This window comes from Pseudorca crassidens, chromosome 6 (genome assembly GCF_039906515.1).
Source record: "Pseudorca crassidens isolate mPseCra1 chromosome 6, mPseCra1.hap1, whole genome shotgun sequence".
Classification (NCBI taxonomy): Eukaryota; Metazoa; Chordata; class Mammalia; order Artiodactyla; family Delphinidae; genus Pseudorca; species Pseudorca crassidens.
The window spans coordinates 124,477,396-124,494,950 of record NC_090301.1 but is presented as its reverse complement, the minus strand read 5'-3'; the positions used below and the strand labels follow the sequence as shown (position 1 = coordinate 124,494,950).

Below are 17,555 nucleotides of genomic sequence, written 5' to 3'. Positions count from 1 at the left end.
TAAAATCCTAGGTTTTAAAAGCGACAGGGACTGGAGATCCACCAGCCTGGGCTTCTCCTTTCCCAGCGGATAATTAGAGGTCCAGAGAGGGGAGGTGCTTGCTTGTCCACACAGGACAAAGCCCGAACACCCCCAGAACCTAGCTGCAAAACCCACTCAGGCCCACCTGGTCCCTTCACAAAGAGTACCAAGGCTCCCCTGGGAGGGGGCCCTGGGCCTGCCCTGGTCTGTGGCCCGTCCGGGGCCATGTGGGGGCAGGAACACGCTGCTGACATGTCTGGGGCTCTGCACTCTTTCCTGCTCTGGCCACTGTACTAGCACTGTGCCCCGTGGACCCATTTTCATCTACGGAGCAGGGGAAGACTTCATCCTAGGCCCTCTTTCCTTATCACCACTGCCAAATGAGCAAGTTCTGAGGAGTGAGGCAGAGTCTCAGATGCTCTCCGAATGGAGGAAATGGGATCACGCAAGGGTGAAATTTCAAAACGCAGGGATATGCATCTCGGCGCCGCTCCCCTGTTCCCTGCCCTCCCACCTCTCTTGCCAGGACTATCTTGAAGGCTCCTCTTGGTATTTCTTGGTATTTTGGGACCTGGAGGAGGCAGGAGTGTCTGGCGAGAGCCCTATGTTGCTGCCCATTCCTTCCGCCTACCCTCCCTCACCTGGGCCCAGCCACCTCCCACCTGCCCGAGAGGGCAGTGACCACCTACATTGGCTTTCTGCCGCCGGAAGTTCCGCCGGACAGCTGCGCCCCTGGCGTACGCCTGGATGACCACCACTGCCCTCCTCTTGGCCTGGACCTGCTGGCGCACCAGGTAGCCCCTGCAGAGGGCTTGCAGCTGGACCATCCTCTGCCGCATGTCCTGGTACTGCTTTGCCAGCAGGTGGCTCCGGGCAATGGCCTGCAGACGCTCAAAACCCAGGAGGATCTGCGGAGGCAAGAAGGACGGGCACTCACAGAGAGGCCTGGGCCCAGCAGGGCACAGAGCAGAGAAAGGCCTTCCCGAGGGGACAGAGAGCAAGGGGCAAGGTGTCCTCACAAATTAGCTTTACAGTTACCTGCTTTACGGCATAAGCGCTAGTGCTAAAATTGTATGTGCCTGTGAGTACAAGCATATTAAATGAGTTAGTTACACTTGTGAAGCAGTTAGAACAGAGCCTGGCATCAAATTAGTGCTAACGAAGTCTTTTTAAATGGCGTCAGTAATAAAGTACTTTCCTGGGAGCTCTACCAGGACCAGAGAACTGGTTTGCGTGTCACATGCGTGATACGATTCCGGAGGCCTTGCTTTTCACACCTGCCGCCAAGTGCAGCCAGCTTGTGTGGAGCTGGAGTACCTGTGTGGAGGCCTATGGCCGGCTCCATCAAGCTAATCCCTCAGGGATCTTGAAAATAAAGAGGAAATGATAAACTATGAGTACCTGCTTCTATGCTGCAAACACACCGTAGGTCACAGCAGTCCCTAAGCCTCTGGGATGGCTCCTGTTGGCTTCTGAAAGGCCAGCCTAACGGCTGCCAGGTGTGAGGGGTCATGCTTCATCTTACAGGTTTGGAAGTCACACAGACACACCTCCCAACTCCAGCTCTGCTGCTTACTGACTGCGTGCTCTTGGGGAAATGACTTAATTTCTCTATGCCTCGGTTCCTCGGCATACAGCGTTGGCTTAATAATAAATAAAACGGGGACTTCCCTGGTGGCGCAGTGGTTGAGAGTCTGCCTGCCGATGCAGGGGACACGGGTTCGAGCCCCGGTCCGGGAAGATCCCACACGCCACGGAGCAGCTAAGCCCGTGCGCCACCACTACTGAGCCGGCGCTCTAGAGCCCGCGAGCCACGGCTGGAGAAAGCCCGTGCGCAGCAACGAAGACCCAACCCAGCCAAAAATAAATAAATAAAATAAATAAATGTATTAAAAAAAAAAACTACACCTAAGAAATTTCGGAAAAAAAATAAAATGACGCACACAGAGCAACAGGCCCCAAGGAGCCTTTCCATCCATGTCAGCTGCCAATGTGCCCTTGTGAGCACGGAATGAGGACAGGTGTGGGTCAGTTTTGCGGACGTGACCACGGCATGTCCCAACCACAGTCGCAGCCGTGACCAAGGCAAGCAGTCAAACAGGCCCCCCAGGACACGGTTCAAGGTTGCTCTGGTTTGCTTGTTGCGCAGACACTCGTTAGCAGTGCCTGGGGTCGAGGAAAAAATGAGGAAAAAATGCTTGAAACAGAAAATAATCAATCCATTAACTTATTCTGTTGCCTGGAAATTGGGAAAAAAAGCCACCATCTAATTTCAGAGCAGGTCATCTCATTCTAGCCCTGGAGATGCCCCCAATTCTGCAGGAGAACGCTTTGAAACCTGCAAACTGTGTGACCTGACACTATGCTAAGAAGAGTGTGTGGGGTGCTGAGGTCTGGATCGTGCCTGTGGCTGATGGGATGCTTCCTGCCCCAGCTCTCACAGTCATAAACAAACGTCAACATTCGTTTCTAATTGGACGGCTGCTCCCGCAGGCTCCGCCTCCCACGTGAGTGTCTTACCAGCTTGAAGTTCCTCCGGCTGTAGTTGCCTCTCCACCAGGCCTGGAGGGTCACAGCTGCCCGCCTCTGCCTTAGGAACTCCTTCCTACAAGCGGAAATGCAAGTCAGTGGTAACAACCACAGACATTTTAAAGCCTTTGGGGGGAAAAACTGATTTTGAAGGAAGAGAGGATATGAATGCATACAATATTTCTTTTCCAGAAGCCTTTATAGGCTGAAAGACAGACAGGTTAGGAACTTAAAATCTACTGCCAACAACTAAATTTGTGAATGAGGACAGTTCAGTTCTTATTTATTTATTTAAATTGATCTTTTTTCTTTTCTTTTCTTTATTTGTTTTGGCCACACCACACAGCTTGCGGGATCTTAGTTCCCCAACCAGGGGTTGAATCTGTGCCCCCCGAAGTGGAAGCGAGGAGTCCTAACCACTGGACCTCCAGGGAATTCCCGAGGACAGTCCAGTTTTTAGAGCGAGGAGAGTAAATTTCCTCATTCCCCCCAAAGATCTCTGAAGGGATAAAACCCATTTCCAACTTTTTCTTCGTTGTCAGACTCTGCCCCCTCCTCTGGCCACCAGCCCAGGGGTTTACCAGAAATCAGGTCAGAAGTCTCAGGACCAGAGCTCCTCTCTGGGGGCAGGTCAAAGCAGAGGGCTGCCCCCAGACCCAGGCAGCCTGGCAAGCTCCAGCAGACTGCTCCCTCCACACGGAGGAACGAGGGCTGAAAACTGGAGGAGGTAACCTGAAACCTCGCCTCTGGGGAGTCAGAGGTGCATAGGGATGTACCTTTTCTCCCACACTTAACTGAGTTTTCTTAACACTTCTAATAATTTTTCAGGGTATTTTCTTAGGTTTAGGACAGTAGATCTCAATCATATTAAAAATCATCTTCGGGGAGTTGGGGGAGGGGGAATTGGATGAAGGTGGTCAAAATGTTCAAACTTCCAGTTATAAGATTAAGTACTAGGGATGTAATGTACAACATGATGACTATAGTTAGCACTGCTCTATGGTATATATAAAAGTTATTAAAAGAGTAAACCCTAAGAAGGATTTCCATCACAAGGAAAAAAAAAATGTTTTCTTTTGTTTCTGCATCTGTATGAGATGGTGGATGTTCACTAAACTTATTGTGGTAACCGTTTCATGATATGTATAAGTCAGATCATTATGTGGTACACCTTAAACCTGTACAGTACTGTAAGTCAATTATATCTCAATAAAACTGGGGGACAAAAACCAAAACAAACAAAAAAGAACAAGAAAAAAATCATCTGGAGAACTTCGATATTTATTGATGCCTGGGTGCCGTCCAGTCTAGTTAAGTCAGAATCTTTGTTGATGGGTGGACAGTATATATCTGTATATCTAGCTATTCAATATTTTTTGGTGCATGTACACACACACACTCACACGATGATTCTAATATAAGGCCAAAGTAAACAACTGAGTTATCTAAAAATAAAGAGAATTTGTCTCCTTTCTAATATTTATACCAGTGGTTCTCAACTGGGGGTGATTCTGCCCCCCAGGCACATTTGGCAATGTCTAGACACATTTTTGGTTGCCATGACCGGGGTTGGGGAGGAGGATGCTACTGGCATCTAGGGAGTAGAGTTCAGATGTTGCTAAACATCCTGCCCAGGGGCCCAGGACAGCCCCCATAACAAAAAGTTATCCAAGCAAAATGTCAATAATGTTGGAGTTGAAAAACCCTGATTTCTATATTTTCTTTAAATTTCTTGTCAAATTGCATTGGCCAGAACAGCAAGAACACCATTAATTACCAATGGTGATCACTTCTGGGAAGACGGAGTAGACATACTTTCCTTTACTCCTCCTGTTAACTACAACTAAAACCCCCTAGACATTATATAAAAGAAACATTAAGAAGACTCTGAAAGATGGAGAGAAGAAGGAAGACCAGCTAAGGATCTCAGACACAGTGGTAACTTCTCTGGATTTCTCTTTGCCTCACATACCCCAGACTAGGAGTTGAAGAAGTAGGCAATCCAGAAATGACAATGGGCACAGACCAGAAAGACCCCAAGAAAAGGCTTCTCTATCTACTGAAAGGATCAAGAAAGGAGCAGTTTAGCAAGGCAGAAAACTTTTAGATAATAACCAAGTCTACTCCAGTGAAACACCATGTAAACGACTGTGGTTCCCCCACCTACACCAGAAGATGCCCAGTGGAAAGCCTAGACATCCACCCTCACCTGGGTTGTGTAGGAAGTCATCCTTGATGGGTAGTAATGAGCTCACCCCCAACAATGGCAGTGGAGACCACTGGGGAATCCTGAACCTGTATGGCCTTCTAAGCCACACCTCCCCGCCTCATGACCCTGCTTGCTGGTGCCCATGGCCGCTATTCCCGTGGCTCAGCCACTTTCTCGCATTTTGTCCTATCTGGGTTTCCAGGCCTTCCTATGGTTGGCAACGGGCCGACAGGACAGCAGGGAATGGCACCATGGGACCTGCCGAGCCCCCTGGACGTGGTGAGGGGGAGGGAGGCGGTAATATGGCTGATTTACTGAACCTGCACTGAAATTCAAGCGTTATCTTCTTACTGACCAGGGAACTGAGTCAAAGACAGTTCTTTCCTTCCCTCCAAAACCAGCCACCTCATAAAACCAAACCCATACGTTCTCTAAGACAACTGAAGGAGAACGCCGAGATATAGTCGAAACCAGAGCTGACGCTTCATTGGGCTCTTGCTTCCGTGGTGGAGTTTGCCCTCCACCCCAAAGATTCAAATAATGTATTAGAATTCTCTGGGCAACACAGGCTGCAGCGTCCCTGGTCAGGAGGTCCCGACAGTGCTTCTGCCTCGGTTACCCCGAGAGGGGGACCAGCGGGAACATGTGGCCCTTGGGGGGTACATGGTGGGTGGGTGTATGGGCTGGGAGGGGGCAGGGCAGGCACCTGTATCTGTAGCCCCGCAGGACTCTCTGGATGCTGACTGCAGCCTTGTCCAGGGCCTGGCTCCTCTGTACCGCCAGCAGGGTTTCCTGGTTTTCCTGGGATGGGAGAGATCTCATCATGCAGCTGCCCTGCCTCACCCCTACTCGCCCACCTGCAGCCAGAAGTCAGGGTGTCTCAGACTCTTCCCACACGGCTCCTAGGAGGGCGGGCAGGGGAAGGGGGGCTCCTAGGAGGGCGGGCAGGGGAAGGGGCCCTCATGCTGCCACCGATGTGGCTCAGAGCAGAGAACCGCAGCTACATCCCCAGCCCCAATCCAAGAACTTCCCATTTTAGTTCTTTCTTCTTGTTGATTCGATCTGGGAAATTTCACTTCTGCTCTGGAGAACCCAAGAGGGGGCAAAACATTTCCCCAAAGCTGTATTTTGTTTCCCAAAATTCATGTGCAACGCTCATTCAGCTGTAATACAGATGCATGCTTGTTTCCATATAAACATGAATTCCAGCCTTTGCATAGAATTCAGAGTGTTGAGGTCATGAGCCGTATTCATCCCTGAGCGGTGACTTTCCCTGGCCCACCTCCCTGCTCCCCCTGGATCCCGGGCCCAGAAGGAAGGGACTGTTTTTGCAGAGTAGAGCGCAGCACGGCCCTTTGGTAAGTGATGAGCAGAGGCCAGGGGCTTGGTGGCCCTTCCTGCCCCCATCAGTCTTGCATCAAGCAAGCACTGGGTCTCTGCGTGTGCCTGGGTGGGCCCTGGGGACACAGAGATGGACTAGACCCCCGACTGTGGCCTCAGGGAGCAGCCAGGGAGGGGGAGGGATGGAGGGGCGGGCACTCACCTCTCCTCCTTGGCCATCCATCCACGCTGACCCCCCTCTCCATACCGCACCCTCCTGGGCAGCGGCCCTGGGACTCTCCAGACCTCTTCCCTCTGCCAGCCTCACCTCCCCAGTGGGGTCTGAAGCCCCTCTGCTTCTTCCTTCCTGTCAAGCCCCAGAGTCCCAGCACAGGCAGACCTGACTAACGCATGGACAGACGGACAGACCCACTGGAGAGCTGGGGTTGGGAGGACAGACAAGGACGTTTGGGCAGGCTCTACGGGGGAGGAGGAGAGAGTGGAGGCCTCAGGAAGGGCAGTGGGGACGAGGTGGGGTGCGGGGCTGGCTGGCAGAGCCCTGATTCTAGCCCTGATCTTCTCTTTCTCGCCCTGCTGACCTGCCCAAGGCGTGTGAGGCTAGGAGACACAGAGGTTCTCTCCCTGTGGCTCTCTGACCCAGTTCGCAATCTTGGAGGGCCCGAAGGCCAGCCTCAAGGGCGGGAGGCTGCCTCTGCGTGACCTTGAGCCTCCCTGTGAGTTGATGCAGAGAGAGGTGGGAGGTGGGAGATGGTGCTGCTTGTACTGGCCGGCCAAGGAGCTGTCATGGGGGGAGGGGGCACACTGCCTCCTGCCTGAAGCCCCGCCTCTCCAGGGAGGCAGGGGAGGGGCTTCCCCAGGTCTGACTGCAGACTGTGGCCCCGGGCCTGAAGGGCTGTTCTCCGGGACAGTGGGAGACCTCCCTCAGCTCCTTCTTGCTCTCCTGCGGTGGCTTGGAGGCAGTCCCTCCTTCTCCTCAGGCCTTGCCCTAAATGTCCTCCTCTGAGAAGCCCCCCGGCTTTCACGGCCGTGCTCTCCCCGTGACGCCCTCCTCCCTTCCTCCCTAGCGTGGCTTTCTTGAGGGCAGGGGCCACGCACGGCGCAGGCGCCCACGGGCACCAGACCAGCCACACAGGCTTCCGGAGGCTGAGGACCAGCACGTTCAGGGTCTCACCTTCAGGAAAATTTTGGTCTTTCCCATTTTCCAGTCTTTGTCTGTGCCCAGCCTGCTTTCGGCGATGCGCAGGGTCATCTGGCGAAACTTGCCCCGAAGCTGCCGAAGAGAAACAGGACTGGCTCTGTGGAGTCACGCCGGAGCCTGAGGTCCCTCCTCGGGGGCTTCCTAGGGAGCGGGGTCCTTCTGCTCCCACAGGGGTCGCCGTCAGGGGCTCCTGGGCAGGGGCACAGGCACTGGGCACCCTGGATCAAGGGTGGGGCCCAGGGGCCCAAGAGGCCACCACACCTTGTAGGGTCTGGGGCCTCAGTGTGGCCGTTGGACACAGGCAGCCCAAACTTCAGGATGGCTGAGTGTTCGGGGAAGGCTAGGAAGCAGGAAGTGTCCTGCTCCCTGGCCACTTATCATCTCTGTGACATTCCGCCACGTAAAGGAGAGTGTTCGCTTTTAACTGCGGATGCTCCTAGAAGGAACATATTCAGCCGCTAGCCTCGTCTAGAGAAGGGAAGCAGGAACGGGGGTCATTTCAAAGCTTGGAGTCCAGGGAGGGGCCCTGGGCATCAGGTGGGCAGCCCGCTTGGAACGGCGGCCGTGTGGGCGCCCAGAGGCGGCTGGGTTCTGCGGATGCGCACGCCGCCTCTCGGGGCCCGTGTGCCGGGCTGTGGGGACACACACCTCCGAGCGCACGGCGCTGGGCAGCAGGACGCGGAACCTCTGCGAGAACTCCTCGAACGAGTAGCGGATGGGGAATCCGGACTTGCGGATGTGCACCGTCTCCATCATGCCTGAGTAGCGCAGCTGCCAGATGCACAGCTCCCGGTTGAAGAGCTGCGGGCGCAGAGGAGAGGGGCTGATGGCGCGGGCCTCCCCCTTCCGGACCTCCCTGCCACCAACCCTTCGGCTGTCCACCAGATGCAGGAGAACCAGGCAAACGCTTGGTTTCATGAACGTTCTGTTTTGAAGGGAGATATTTGGTTGAAGTCGCTGCAAAGTCCTGGAAGTGTTTTCCAAGGAGCTCAACAGTCGATAACATACGAACTGGGATATCCACAAGAACACCAGATGCTTCCCGCATATTCAGAATATGCAAAGTATGAGGAGTATCGTTTTGCATATGCCACATTTAAAATTTTTTGAAGCGCCCCCAAGCAATGGTGCCAAAGAACACGGCTTCCTTCTGGCTTTGCCTGTGTCGCGGTGACCGGTGCCCCTGCAGTCCTTCGGGCTGGGCCTCCATCGTGCCTCTCACACTCTAGTGGAAGGAATAAGTACCTTTCCTACTTTGAGTCAGAAAATATTCTAAACTTAGTCTGTGCATCCTCCAGAGATGGGTATTTGGAGAGGAGCTTGGCCACGATGCTTTGCACAGGGGTATGGGGTCTCAGCCATGGCCCCAAGACTCTGCATGCCTGGGACCCTCGAGAGCCCCCCTCCGCCTCCAACCAGGAGTGTCTGGGGACTAGGGGCAAGCCCTCCAATCCGGCAAGCCCACCAGCACCTGGAAACACAGAGGGCCACAGAGGCAACCGCCTGTGGCATCTAGGGCCGCACAGTAGTTAGTTCTGGGCAACTCCTTAGCTCCCATGTATTATTTCCGGTGGGCCTGTGCTTTGCCTTTAATCTTTACAACAGCCCTACCTGGTGGTACTTAGCTCCAACTTAGAGACCAGCTGCCTGAGGCTCAGGGCCATGCTCCTGAGTGGCTGAGCCAGGGTTCCTACCTTGAGCCTTCCTGGCCCCTCAGCCTGGGTTCCCCTACACCCGCACAGCAGCTACCAACTCCCAGAAATGTCTCAGCCGGGGGCACCCACAAGACCTGAGAATGACCCTCAGGCCCCCACCTGTGGGCGTGGGTAGAGGACCTCTGGGAGCACAGTTACTCTCTAACATCTGTGCATTGTGCCTTTAAGGAAGACACACTTTGGATCTCCTGGGCCAGCCTGAATTTCATATGATTTTATACTTTTCAAAAAGGCACATCATTTAACGTAATATTATTTCTTTCCTTAAGATTTTTTTTTTTAATCATGTTATCTCCTCTCAGATGGCGTCTCCGAGTTTCTGGACTCCTGTATTTGCAGCCTCTGGGTGGGATTCCCAAGCCCACGTGCCAGGGGCTGGGCAGGCAGCAGGCTCCCACCCCGCCCCACACATAAGCAGATAAAGCCGCCTTCCAAGGGCTGCATGGCCTCAGGTCTCAGTGACCAGCCGTTGGTGTCAGTCTCTAAAATCACAGTACTGGTTGCTGCCCCTTATGGAGTGTGGTTTGCGTATGCAGATGTGGCAAAAACGTCATGTGCAATCCTTGCTGCCCCCTGCAGGTAGGCAGGTCCTGAATTCAAGGAAGAGAAAACTGAGGCTCAGAGAAGCAACACACCTGGCCAATGGCAGGCGAATGGCAGGGCTGAGACAGTTGAGGTCCGGGTGATCCAAAGCCCTGAAGGTCACAGACCTTCAAATGGCCTAGACTGGTCACCTTGCCTTAGTACCCACATCTGTAAAATGGGGGCAGATAGCTCTAAAGCTGCCCAGACACTCGTGCGGGGAGTGACATGACCCCAGATGCCACCAGACTCATCCAGTAGAGGCCTTCTCCCTCCCCGCATTACCAGTGGCTTCTTGTACTCATTGGGTTTGATGCAGCGGATGAAGTAGGGCTGGCGGTTGGTCAGGATTTTCATCAGCTGGTCCAGGGACTGCTTGAACTGGCCCGCCAAGGTGGAGGGCCGCTTGCTGGAGTCTGCAGACTGCAGGCAAAAGCACAGGGCACAAGTGGGGGGCTGGGGAGCTTGGCCTGGGGCACAGCTGACCCACGGCACAGTGAGGGCTTCTGCCGAGGTCCCGCAGGTGGGCAGGGCTACATTCATCCAATCGCTCATTCATTCATCTAGCACAGGTTCCCCAAGTGCCTACGTGTGCAGGTGCCCAGCTAGACACTGGGGACCCAGAGCCAAGTAAGACAGGGCAAACCTCCTGTCTAGGGGTGGGGCCCCCCAAGTGGGGCGCACAGATGATGCACCAGGGTGAGGAGCGAATGCTTTACCTCACCATTCTACATTTTCAGTGTTTGTATCGGTTTTATGTGCTTTTTTTGAATGTTTTATACTGTACACTGTAAGCATTATAGTAAATGTATACAGTTTTAAAATACATGTATTAAAATGATGGATGCAAGAGAAAACAAGAGCCCAAGTCCCGGGCCAAGAGTAGTGTGTGTTTTTGTGCAATGCTGGCCTTGGACAATGCTCCTTGATCAAACCTTTCCAAGGTCGAATGTTCTCGAGTGTGTACTGCCAAATTGCGTCAGTCTGGAGACACGAGCTCACCAGTTAACACCTCTGAAAGCAGGATGCGATCACTGGCGGGCCTAATGACGATGGGTAGCATTTTCCTGTTGTCCTGGCTTATAAAATAATGTGCATTTCCCTCCACTGTCATTCTGTTCCCTGAAACCTGTGGGACATGTTCTGGTGTCCCCACAGGGCCAGGAGTAGGCTGTGCTCCGGCCTCCGCTGTGACGTCCAGGCTGGCTCTGTGAATGCAGAGGGTCTGGCCCAGCTCCGCCTGGCTCCAGACCTGGGCAATTCCTGCACAGCCTCGCGGCTCCTTGGTGCCCCCCTGGGCTGGCTCTGCACATGGCTGTGCTGTGGGCCCTGGGCGCTAAAGCCTCAGGAGTAGAGGTGGGGATTGGGATGATGAGAGGTCAAGGGCACCTCAGTGTGGCCAGAGCTGACTGTGCAGCATGCGGGGGAGAGGACAGGGGGTGTCCTCTGCTGCACCCACAGTTCCTGAGCCCCTGAGCCGGCCTCATCTCCCTGCCTGGGCGTGGGGGAGCTCTTCGTCAGGTGACTCACAGGGCTTTTCTGGAACCGTCACTGTTAAGGGGTGAAGGCATGGCTGCTAGGGGGTGCGCAGACCCGCACCCTGCTGGGGCGTCCTCAGCTGCTCTGAGGAGCACCTGGGGCTCTCTGCTGCCCACCTCCCTGGCCAGGAGCCTCAGTGCTGCTGCCACCACACCACACACACACACACACACACACAGACACACACCACACACACCACACATACACACCACATACCACACACACACACCACATACGACATACCACACATACACCACATACCACACACACACCACACACACACAGACACCACATAGTACACACACACCACATACCACACACACACACACACACCACACACGCTACACACCACATACCACACACACACCACATACCACACACACACACCACATACCACACACACACACACACCACACGCTACACACCACATACCACACACACACCACATACCACACACACACACCACATACCACACACACACACCACATACCACACACACACCACACATCACATACCACACACACACACACACACCACACACTACATATCACACACCACACACACATAGACACCACATAGTACACACACACCACATACCACATACCACACACACACCACATACCACACACACACACATACACCACACACACTACACACCACATACCACACGCACACCACACACACACACACACCACATACCACACACACACGCACCACATGACACACACACCACACAAAACACACACAGAGACAGATATAGAAAGAAACAAGAGAAGCCAAAGCAGGTGGGCCGTCTAGAGTCCACCGCTCACTGGGAGGCAGGCGGAGTCCCGTTCCCCCGACCCCGCCCCGCCCGCTGCCCCTGAAGCCCCTCTCCCCGTTTTCAGTCACCTCTGCCCCCCGCCTGAGGATTCCCGACCCGAGAACCCAGGCCCCCGGCTAGGCAGGGCCACCGAGCCCACCTTGAAGAGCTGGCTGCCTGCCGTCACCTGGACGATGGTCCCTCGGCCCCGCTTGTGCTCCGAGGACTGCAGCCCGAATATCTCCCGCAGGAACTCGTTCCGGGAGGAGTGGACCAGGGCGAGGATGTCCGTGCTCAGCACGTCCCGATTCTTCTCCAGGAAGCCTGCAGGGCGTTGTAGTTTCTTATGTCAGGGTTGAAAGTAAACTCACCACAGGAGATGAATTGTGCAGAAACACAACAGTAGAGGGCTGCTGCTCTCTCAGGCAACACAGCGCCGTCTCGTCCTGCTGTGGTGGCTTTTATTTAAGCTTTATCTATGTTTACATCTTAATACTTGTTTTCTCAATATTCCAGAAATACCAAAGCAGCCAGATATGCTTTTACTGATTATACAGTAAACGGTGGGCTTTCTTAAGAACGTGCCCTGCTTCATCCTCGAACGCAAAAGCAAGGACATTTCCTTGTGTTCCCATTATTCTGATTATACTGAGGACATTTCATGGATCAGCGCCCAAAGCGCTCAGGACTGCGTGCAGTTCTGGCGTTTTCGCACGCGCCCAGCTTGCCGGGGGGACTCATGGGGCACGTCTCCTTCCACGTCCTCAGTTATTTCTCTACACGGGGAAGCAGAGTCCCCCACCCAGCCCGGGCGCGGTGCGACAGGAGTCCCGCAGGCCACCCCTCCAGGCCTGCCTCCATCACCGGGGACCAGCGCCGGCCGGTGTCACGGCCACAGCCACATCCCGCGGCCAGCACTAGCCCCCATCCCCACTGCCGCCCCCATCCAAGCCGCCACCAGTCCTTCCGCCTGATTAGCCTGCCCGCCCCCTGCCCTCCCTGCCTGCCTGGCCCCTCTGCCCCCAGGGACCTTCCCAAGAGGGCACATCGCCCGTCACCCCTCTTACCTTTCCTCTGCTCCTCTGCTGCCAGTGACTGCCTTCTCCCTCCTCTCTCCCCTGAGGCCTGCACCCCACCCCAGGGAGACCTCATCTCTCCCCCAGGCCCTATGTGCCCCCCCAGGGGATTTCATCTCTTCCAGGGGGGCCTGCAGCCTCCACAAGCTCTCTGGGGCCCTCTACCCTCCCGTCCCACCCAGGCCAACTCTGGTTTGTGCTTCAGGCCAGCTCAACCGTCATCTACTCCAGGAGGCTCTCCTGTGCCACAAGTGGGGCGAGAGGCCCTCCTTGGGGCTCCCTTCCGCCCTGTCACCTGGCTCAGGGGTGGCCTGAGGACTTCCCATCTGCTCCACCAGCCACGGCTCCCCGGGTGGACCACGGGCGAGACCGAGTCCATGCCCCTCAACATCCCAGCAATCCCAGCCACCGCTGTCACTGCCACATACACCCAGGAACCCACTAGCAGCACAGCAGACGGAGCGTCCGTTCCATGTGCAGTTTAGACCTCCCCGAGGGCAGTGCCTGCAGGCTCTCATCAGGGCTCTGAATTTCTGGGGACCCTGGGCAAGTATGATCGAGGCAACTGCGTGTTTACATAAAGGAGCCAAAAGAAGAAGAGAAGGCAAAGGAGAAAGTACAGAAACCTCCCCACCCCTCATAATCTCTGAAAATCTGGTAACCTGGCCACGTCCAGGCAGCTTGCAGTCTGGAGAGGAAGACCTGGGCACTCCCACCTGGAGGCCCACCCTTCCCAGCTGGCCGGTCTGTGAAGGAACGGCCACTTCAAAACGCCCCTGCGGAAGCAGCATGGGGGCAGAAGCTGCTTTGCTCTTCCTGGAAGCCCAAAACGGGGAAACGAAAGAAATTAAACACCATTTGGCTTCCTGGCTTCAAGGATGGGGCAGGGGGAACTTACTGGTTATGAGATCCTGAGACGTATTTCCCTCTTCATCATAAGTTTAAACTGCACTGGTCTTGGAAATGAATGTGTGCCCGTAGGCATTGTGTGCACATGCGTGTGAGCATTATGTGTGTGCTTGGACAGAGTAGGTTTAAGAACGAAGCATGTCTGTCACTCACTAAGGAGACCCTGAGGGCCTGGGAACCCCAGGGCCCCTCTACCAGCCCTGTTCTGGGGCCTTGGAAGGACTTTCTAGGGCAAAGGGGCCCTCCAGCCTAAGGACTGAGCCTCCAGAAATCAGGGAGGGCAATGTATGTTGAACCCCTAACCTCCAGTACCTCAGAATGTGACTATATGTGGAGAGAAGGGCCTTTAAAGAGATAATTAAGATAAAATGAGGCTGTTAGAGTGGGCCCTAATCCAGTCTGACTGGTGTCGTATAAGAAGAGGAGATAAGGGACTTCCCTGGTGGCGCAGTGGTTAAGAATCCGCCTGCCAATGCAGGGGACACGGGTTCAAGCCCTGGGCTGGGAAGATCCCAAATGCGGCAGAGCAACTAAGCCCTTGTGCCACAACTACTGAGCCTGTGCGCCACAACTACTGAAGACTGTGCGTGGAGAGCCCGTGCTTCGCAACGAGAAGCCACGGCAATGAGAAGCCCGCGCGCTGCAACGAAGAGCAGTTCCTGCTCGCCGCAACTAGAGAAAGCCCGCGTGCAGCAACGAAGACCCCACACAGCCAAAAATAAAAATAAATAAATTTATTAAAAAAAAAAAAGAAGAAGAAGAGATTAGGACCCAGAGACAATAAAGATGCCAGAAGAGAGACATCAGAAGGAACCAGTCTTGCCGACATCTTTGTCTTGGACAAAGGCAAAACCATGCCTGACCTTATCTCAGCGTATACACTTTCCCTACCAAGAGGGTGAAAAGATATCCCACAGAATAGGAGAAAATATTTGCACACATACGGACACATGCTACAACGTGGAAGAACCATGAAAACATTATGACAAGTGAAAGAAGCCAGTCACAAAGGCCACATGGTGTACGATTCCGTTTATGTGAAATGTCCAAAACAGGCAAGTCCATAGAGACAGAAATCAGTGGTTGCCTAGGGCTGGGGTGAAATGAGGAATGACCGCTAATGGGCGTTTCTTTTGGGGTGATGGAAAAGTTAAAAAATTGTGGCAACAGCTGCATAATTCTGTGAATATACTAAAAACCATTGAGTTGTAGACTTCAAATGGCTGAATTCTACGGTATGTGAATTACCTCTCAATAGAACTATTACCCACAAAACAAAACACAAACAAACATGCCTGGTCCATTCCATTCCCTCTGTCCAATTGCTGGTTCTGCAAAATGACCTAGTCCCCTCAGCCTTCTTTCCTTGGCCTCCCTGGAGTGCTCGGGATTTAGAAGAAAGGGGCTGTGGAGAGGAGCTGCACCCACCTTCTGCCTGGTAGTACACCTCGCCGGCAAAGTGGGCGATGCCAAATCGGGCATCGTGGATGTTCTTGGGCTGCAGGAAGACCTTGTTGTTGGCATGGATGTTCTTCAGTTTTTGCAGCAAGGTGATGTCTGTCCCCTGGAAGAACGGACACCCTATGGGCTGAGGTCCCAGAGTCCAGCCACTGGGAGGTCAGCTGGCACACTCCCAGGTCTCAGGGGCTCCCTCAAGGGGGCAAAACAACTGAATGACTGAGGGCCTTTCTACAGACAGCAAACGGATGCCCAGGTGGCGGCAGCTTGTTGCGGTGAGCGAGGACAGAGGCGGGAGTAGAGACTGGGTCGGGCGATCCTCACTGCCAGTTTCCCGCTCTACCCTTCCCTACAACTGCCCAGGGACCAGAGCTTCTCCCTTCTGTAGATCACAGCTCTTCCTGACTACCTTTGAGAATCCATCTCCCCAAGGACAGGCAGAGTCCTCCAAAGTGAGGATGAAAGTGTTTCCTTGTCTTGAACCCTCTGCAGCCCTTGGCCTACAAGGCTGAACAAGCCCCCTCTTGGGGTGTGTTCTTGAATCTAAATAATGCATTCTGGGGAGTGGCAGTGAGGGTAGAGTCAGGTGCCTCCCTGCAGGAGGCCTTGAAGGAGAGGAAGGCTGGAAGGCTGGGGCTTGTCTGCTGACTCCCGGCAGAGGTTCCAGCAGCCCTGGAGTTTCCCACGTGTGGGGTCTCCACCCGAGGGGCGGCGGGCCCAGGGGCGCACCTGTGGGAAGCGGCTCTCTTCGTCCAGGAGGGAGATGATGCTCAAGGGCTTGAGGGCCAGCAGGTCCAGCGTGGGCAGGTTGTCGTTGTAGCGGATGTAGTCCCAGGGGATGCACTCGGTGCGGTACTCTTCCTGCTCCATGGTGAACACGTGCTGCACGAAGAGCTGCTGCAGGTGCTCGTTAGCCAGGTTGATGCAGAGCTGCTCGAAGCTGTGGGGACAGGGCCACCCCGGGCGGGAAAGGGTTGGCTCGATTGCTGCTGCAGCCGGCCACTGGCACACAGCTGCATATCCCCAAACACATGCACACGCTGACACACAGCCTCCCTCTTCTTCTACCTCCGCCTCCATCCCCTCCTCCACCCCACAGCAAACAGACTCAGAGAAATGAGGGGGCTTGTGTATCATCAAGCCCCTGCTTTTGTCTCCCTCCGGTCCCCTGCGGTCCTCTGCCAGGCCTGCCTATCCTGACACGGAGACAATCCCTGGGGGACCAAGTGTCCTGTAGCCACCCGAGCAGCCATGGGCAGTGGCTTTGGTATTAAGATGAGCTTCTGGATGGGCTCCTTTGCATCAACCAGACACACTTCCTACCCCCACCCCAATCCTCCCAACCTGTTCTCCCTCCTGGGTTCCCCACCTTGGGAAATGGGTCCGCCACTTACCACCCCTAGCTCAGGTCAGAAACCAGCCCGTCATGCCTGACACCCCTCTCTCCCTCCTCCCCAGTTCCACTCAGTTGCCAAAGTCTGCTCCACGCTTCCTCCAACACAGACCTATTTACTTCTTTTCACCGCCACTGCTGCTACCTTAATCCAGGCCACCCTTCTTCCTCCCCTGAAGCACAGTGACAGCGCCCTCATGGCTCTCCCTGCCTCCAGCCTCACCCCCCCCAGTCACTCCCCACAGCCACCAGAGGGAGCACATCTGATCCCGCTCTCCCCCTGCTTCGAATCCTCGTGGACCTGGGCGCCCACTGTTGTTGGGATCCAGACAGACAGTGACACAGTAGAAAGCCTGCCCGTCTCTGCCAGGGAGCGGCTGAGGGGCACCCTGGACTTCTTACAGTGCTGGGAAGGCACCTGGCCCCTCCTTACCTCTGAGTCTTCTTCACACGTGTGAGCCCCTCCCCTCCTTCCTCTGACCTGCTTGGTCTGCTCACCCTCTGGGTCTCACTTAGGCATTTCTTTTTCAGGATGGGTTGCCCATTTATGCAAAGCCGCATGGTACCCGGGACTCTTTGTTCAAGGTCTGTTAACCCAAGAGAGTTAACACACTGCCTGCAGAGTGTGGACTAAGAATGCTCCCTGTCATATCAGTAAACAAAGGGTGTCACAGCTACGAGCCCTGAGGGAACTCAGGATGGAGACAAGGAATGACCACCATCTAGCAGTCATCAGACTGCAGCCACCCGCAACGATGCACCCTGCACCCGGAGGAGACTCAG

General features: G+C 54.7%; 1 protein-coding gene across 2 annotated transcripts in view; it reads right to left on the bottom strand.

Moving 5' to 3' along the window:
• MYO7B (myosin VIIB) overlaps nt 1-17,555 on the bottom strand; it is a 72,046-nt gene that overhangs the window by 28,074 nt on the left and 26,417 nt on the right. For both annotated transcript variants that reach the window (XM_067742258.1, XM_067742259.1), the window contains exons 12-20: nt 16,109-16,319; nt 15,350-15,485; nt 12,097-12,260; nt 9,881-10,018; nt 7,947-8,099; nt 7,272-7,370; nt 5,466-5,560; nt 2,542-2,626; nt 711-929 (exon numbers count right to left, since the gene is read on the bottom strand). In XM_067742258.1, the coding sequence (XP_067598359.1) occupies nt 711-929; nt 2,542-2,626; nt 5,466-5,560; nt 7,272-7,370; nt 7,947-8,099; nt 9,881-10,018; nt 12,097-12,260; nt 15,350-15,485; nt 16,109-16,319 (1,300 nt within the window). The remainder of the gene's footprint in view (nt 1-710; nt 930-2,541; nt 2,627-5,465; nt 5,561-7,271; nt 7,371-7,946; nt 8,100-9,880; nt 10,019-12,096; nt 12,261-15,349; nt 15,486-16,108; nt 16,320-17,555) is intronic.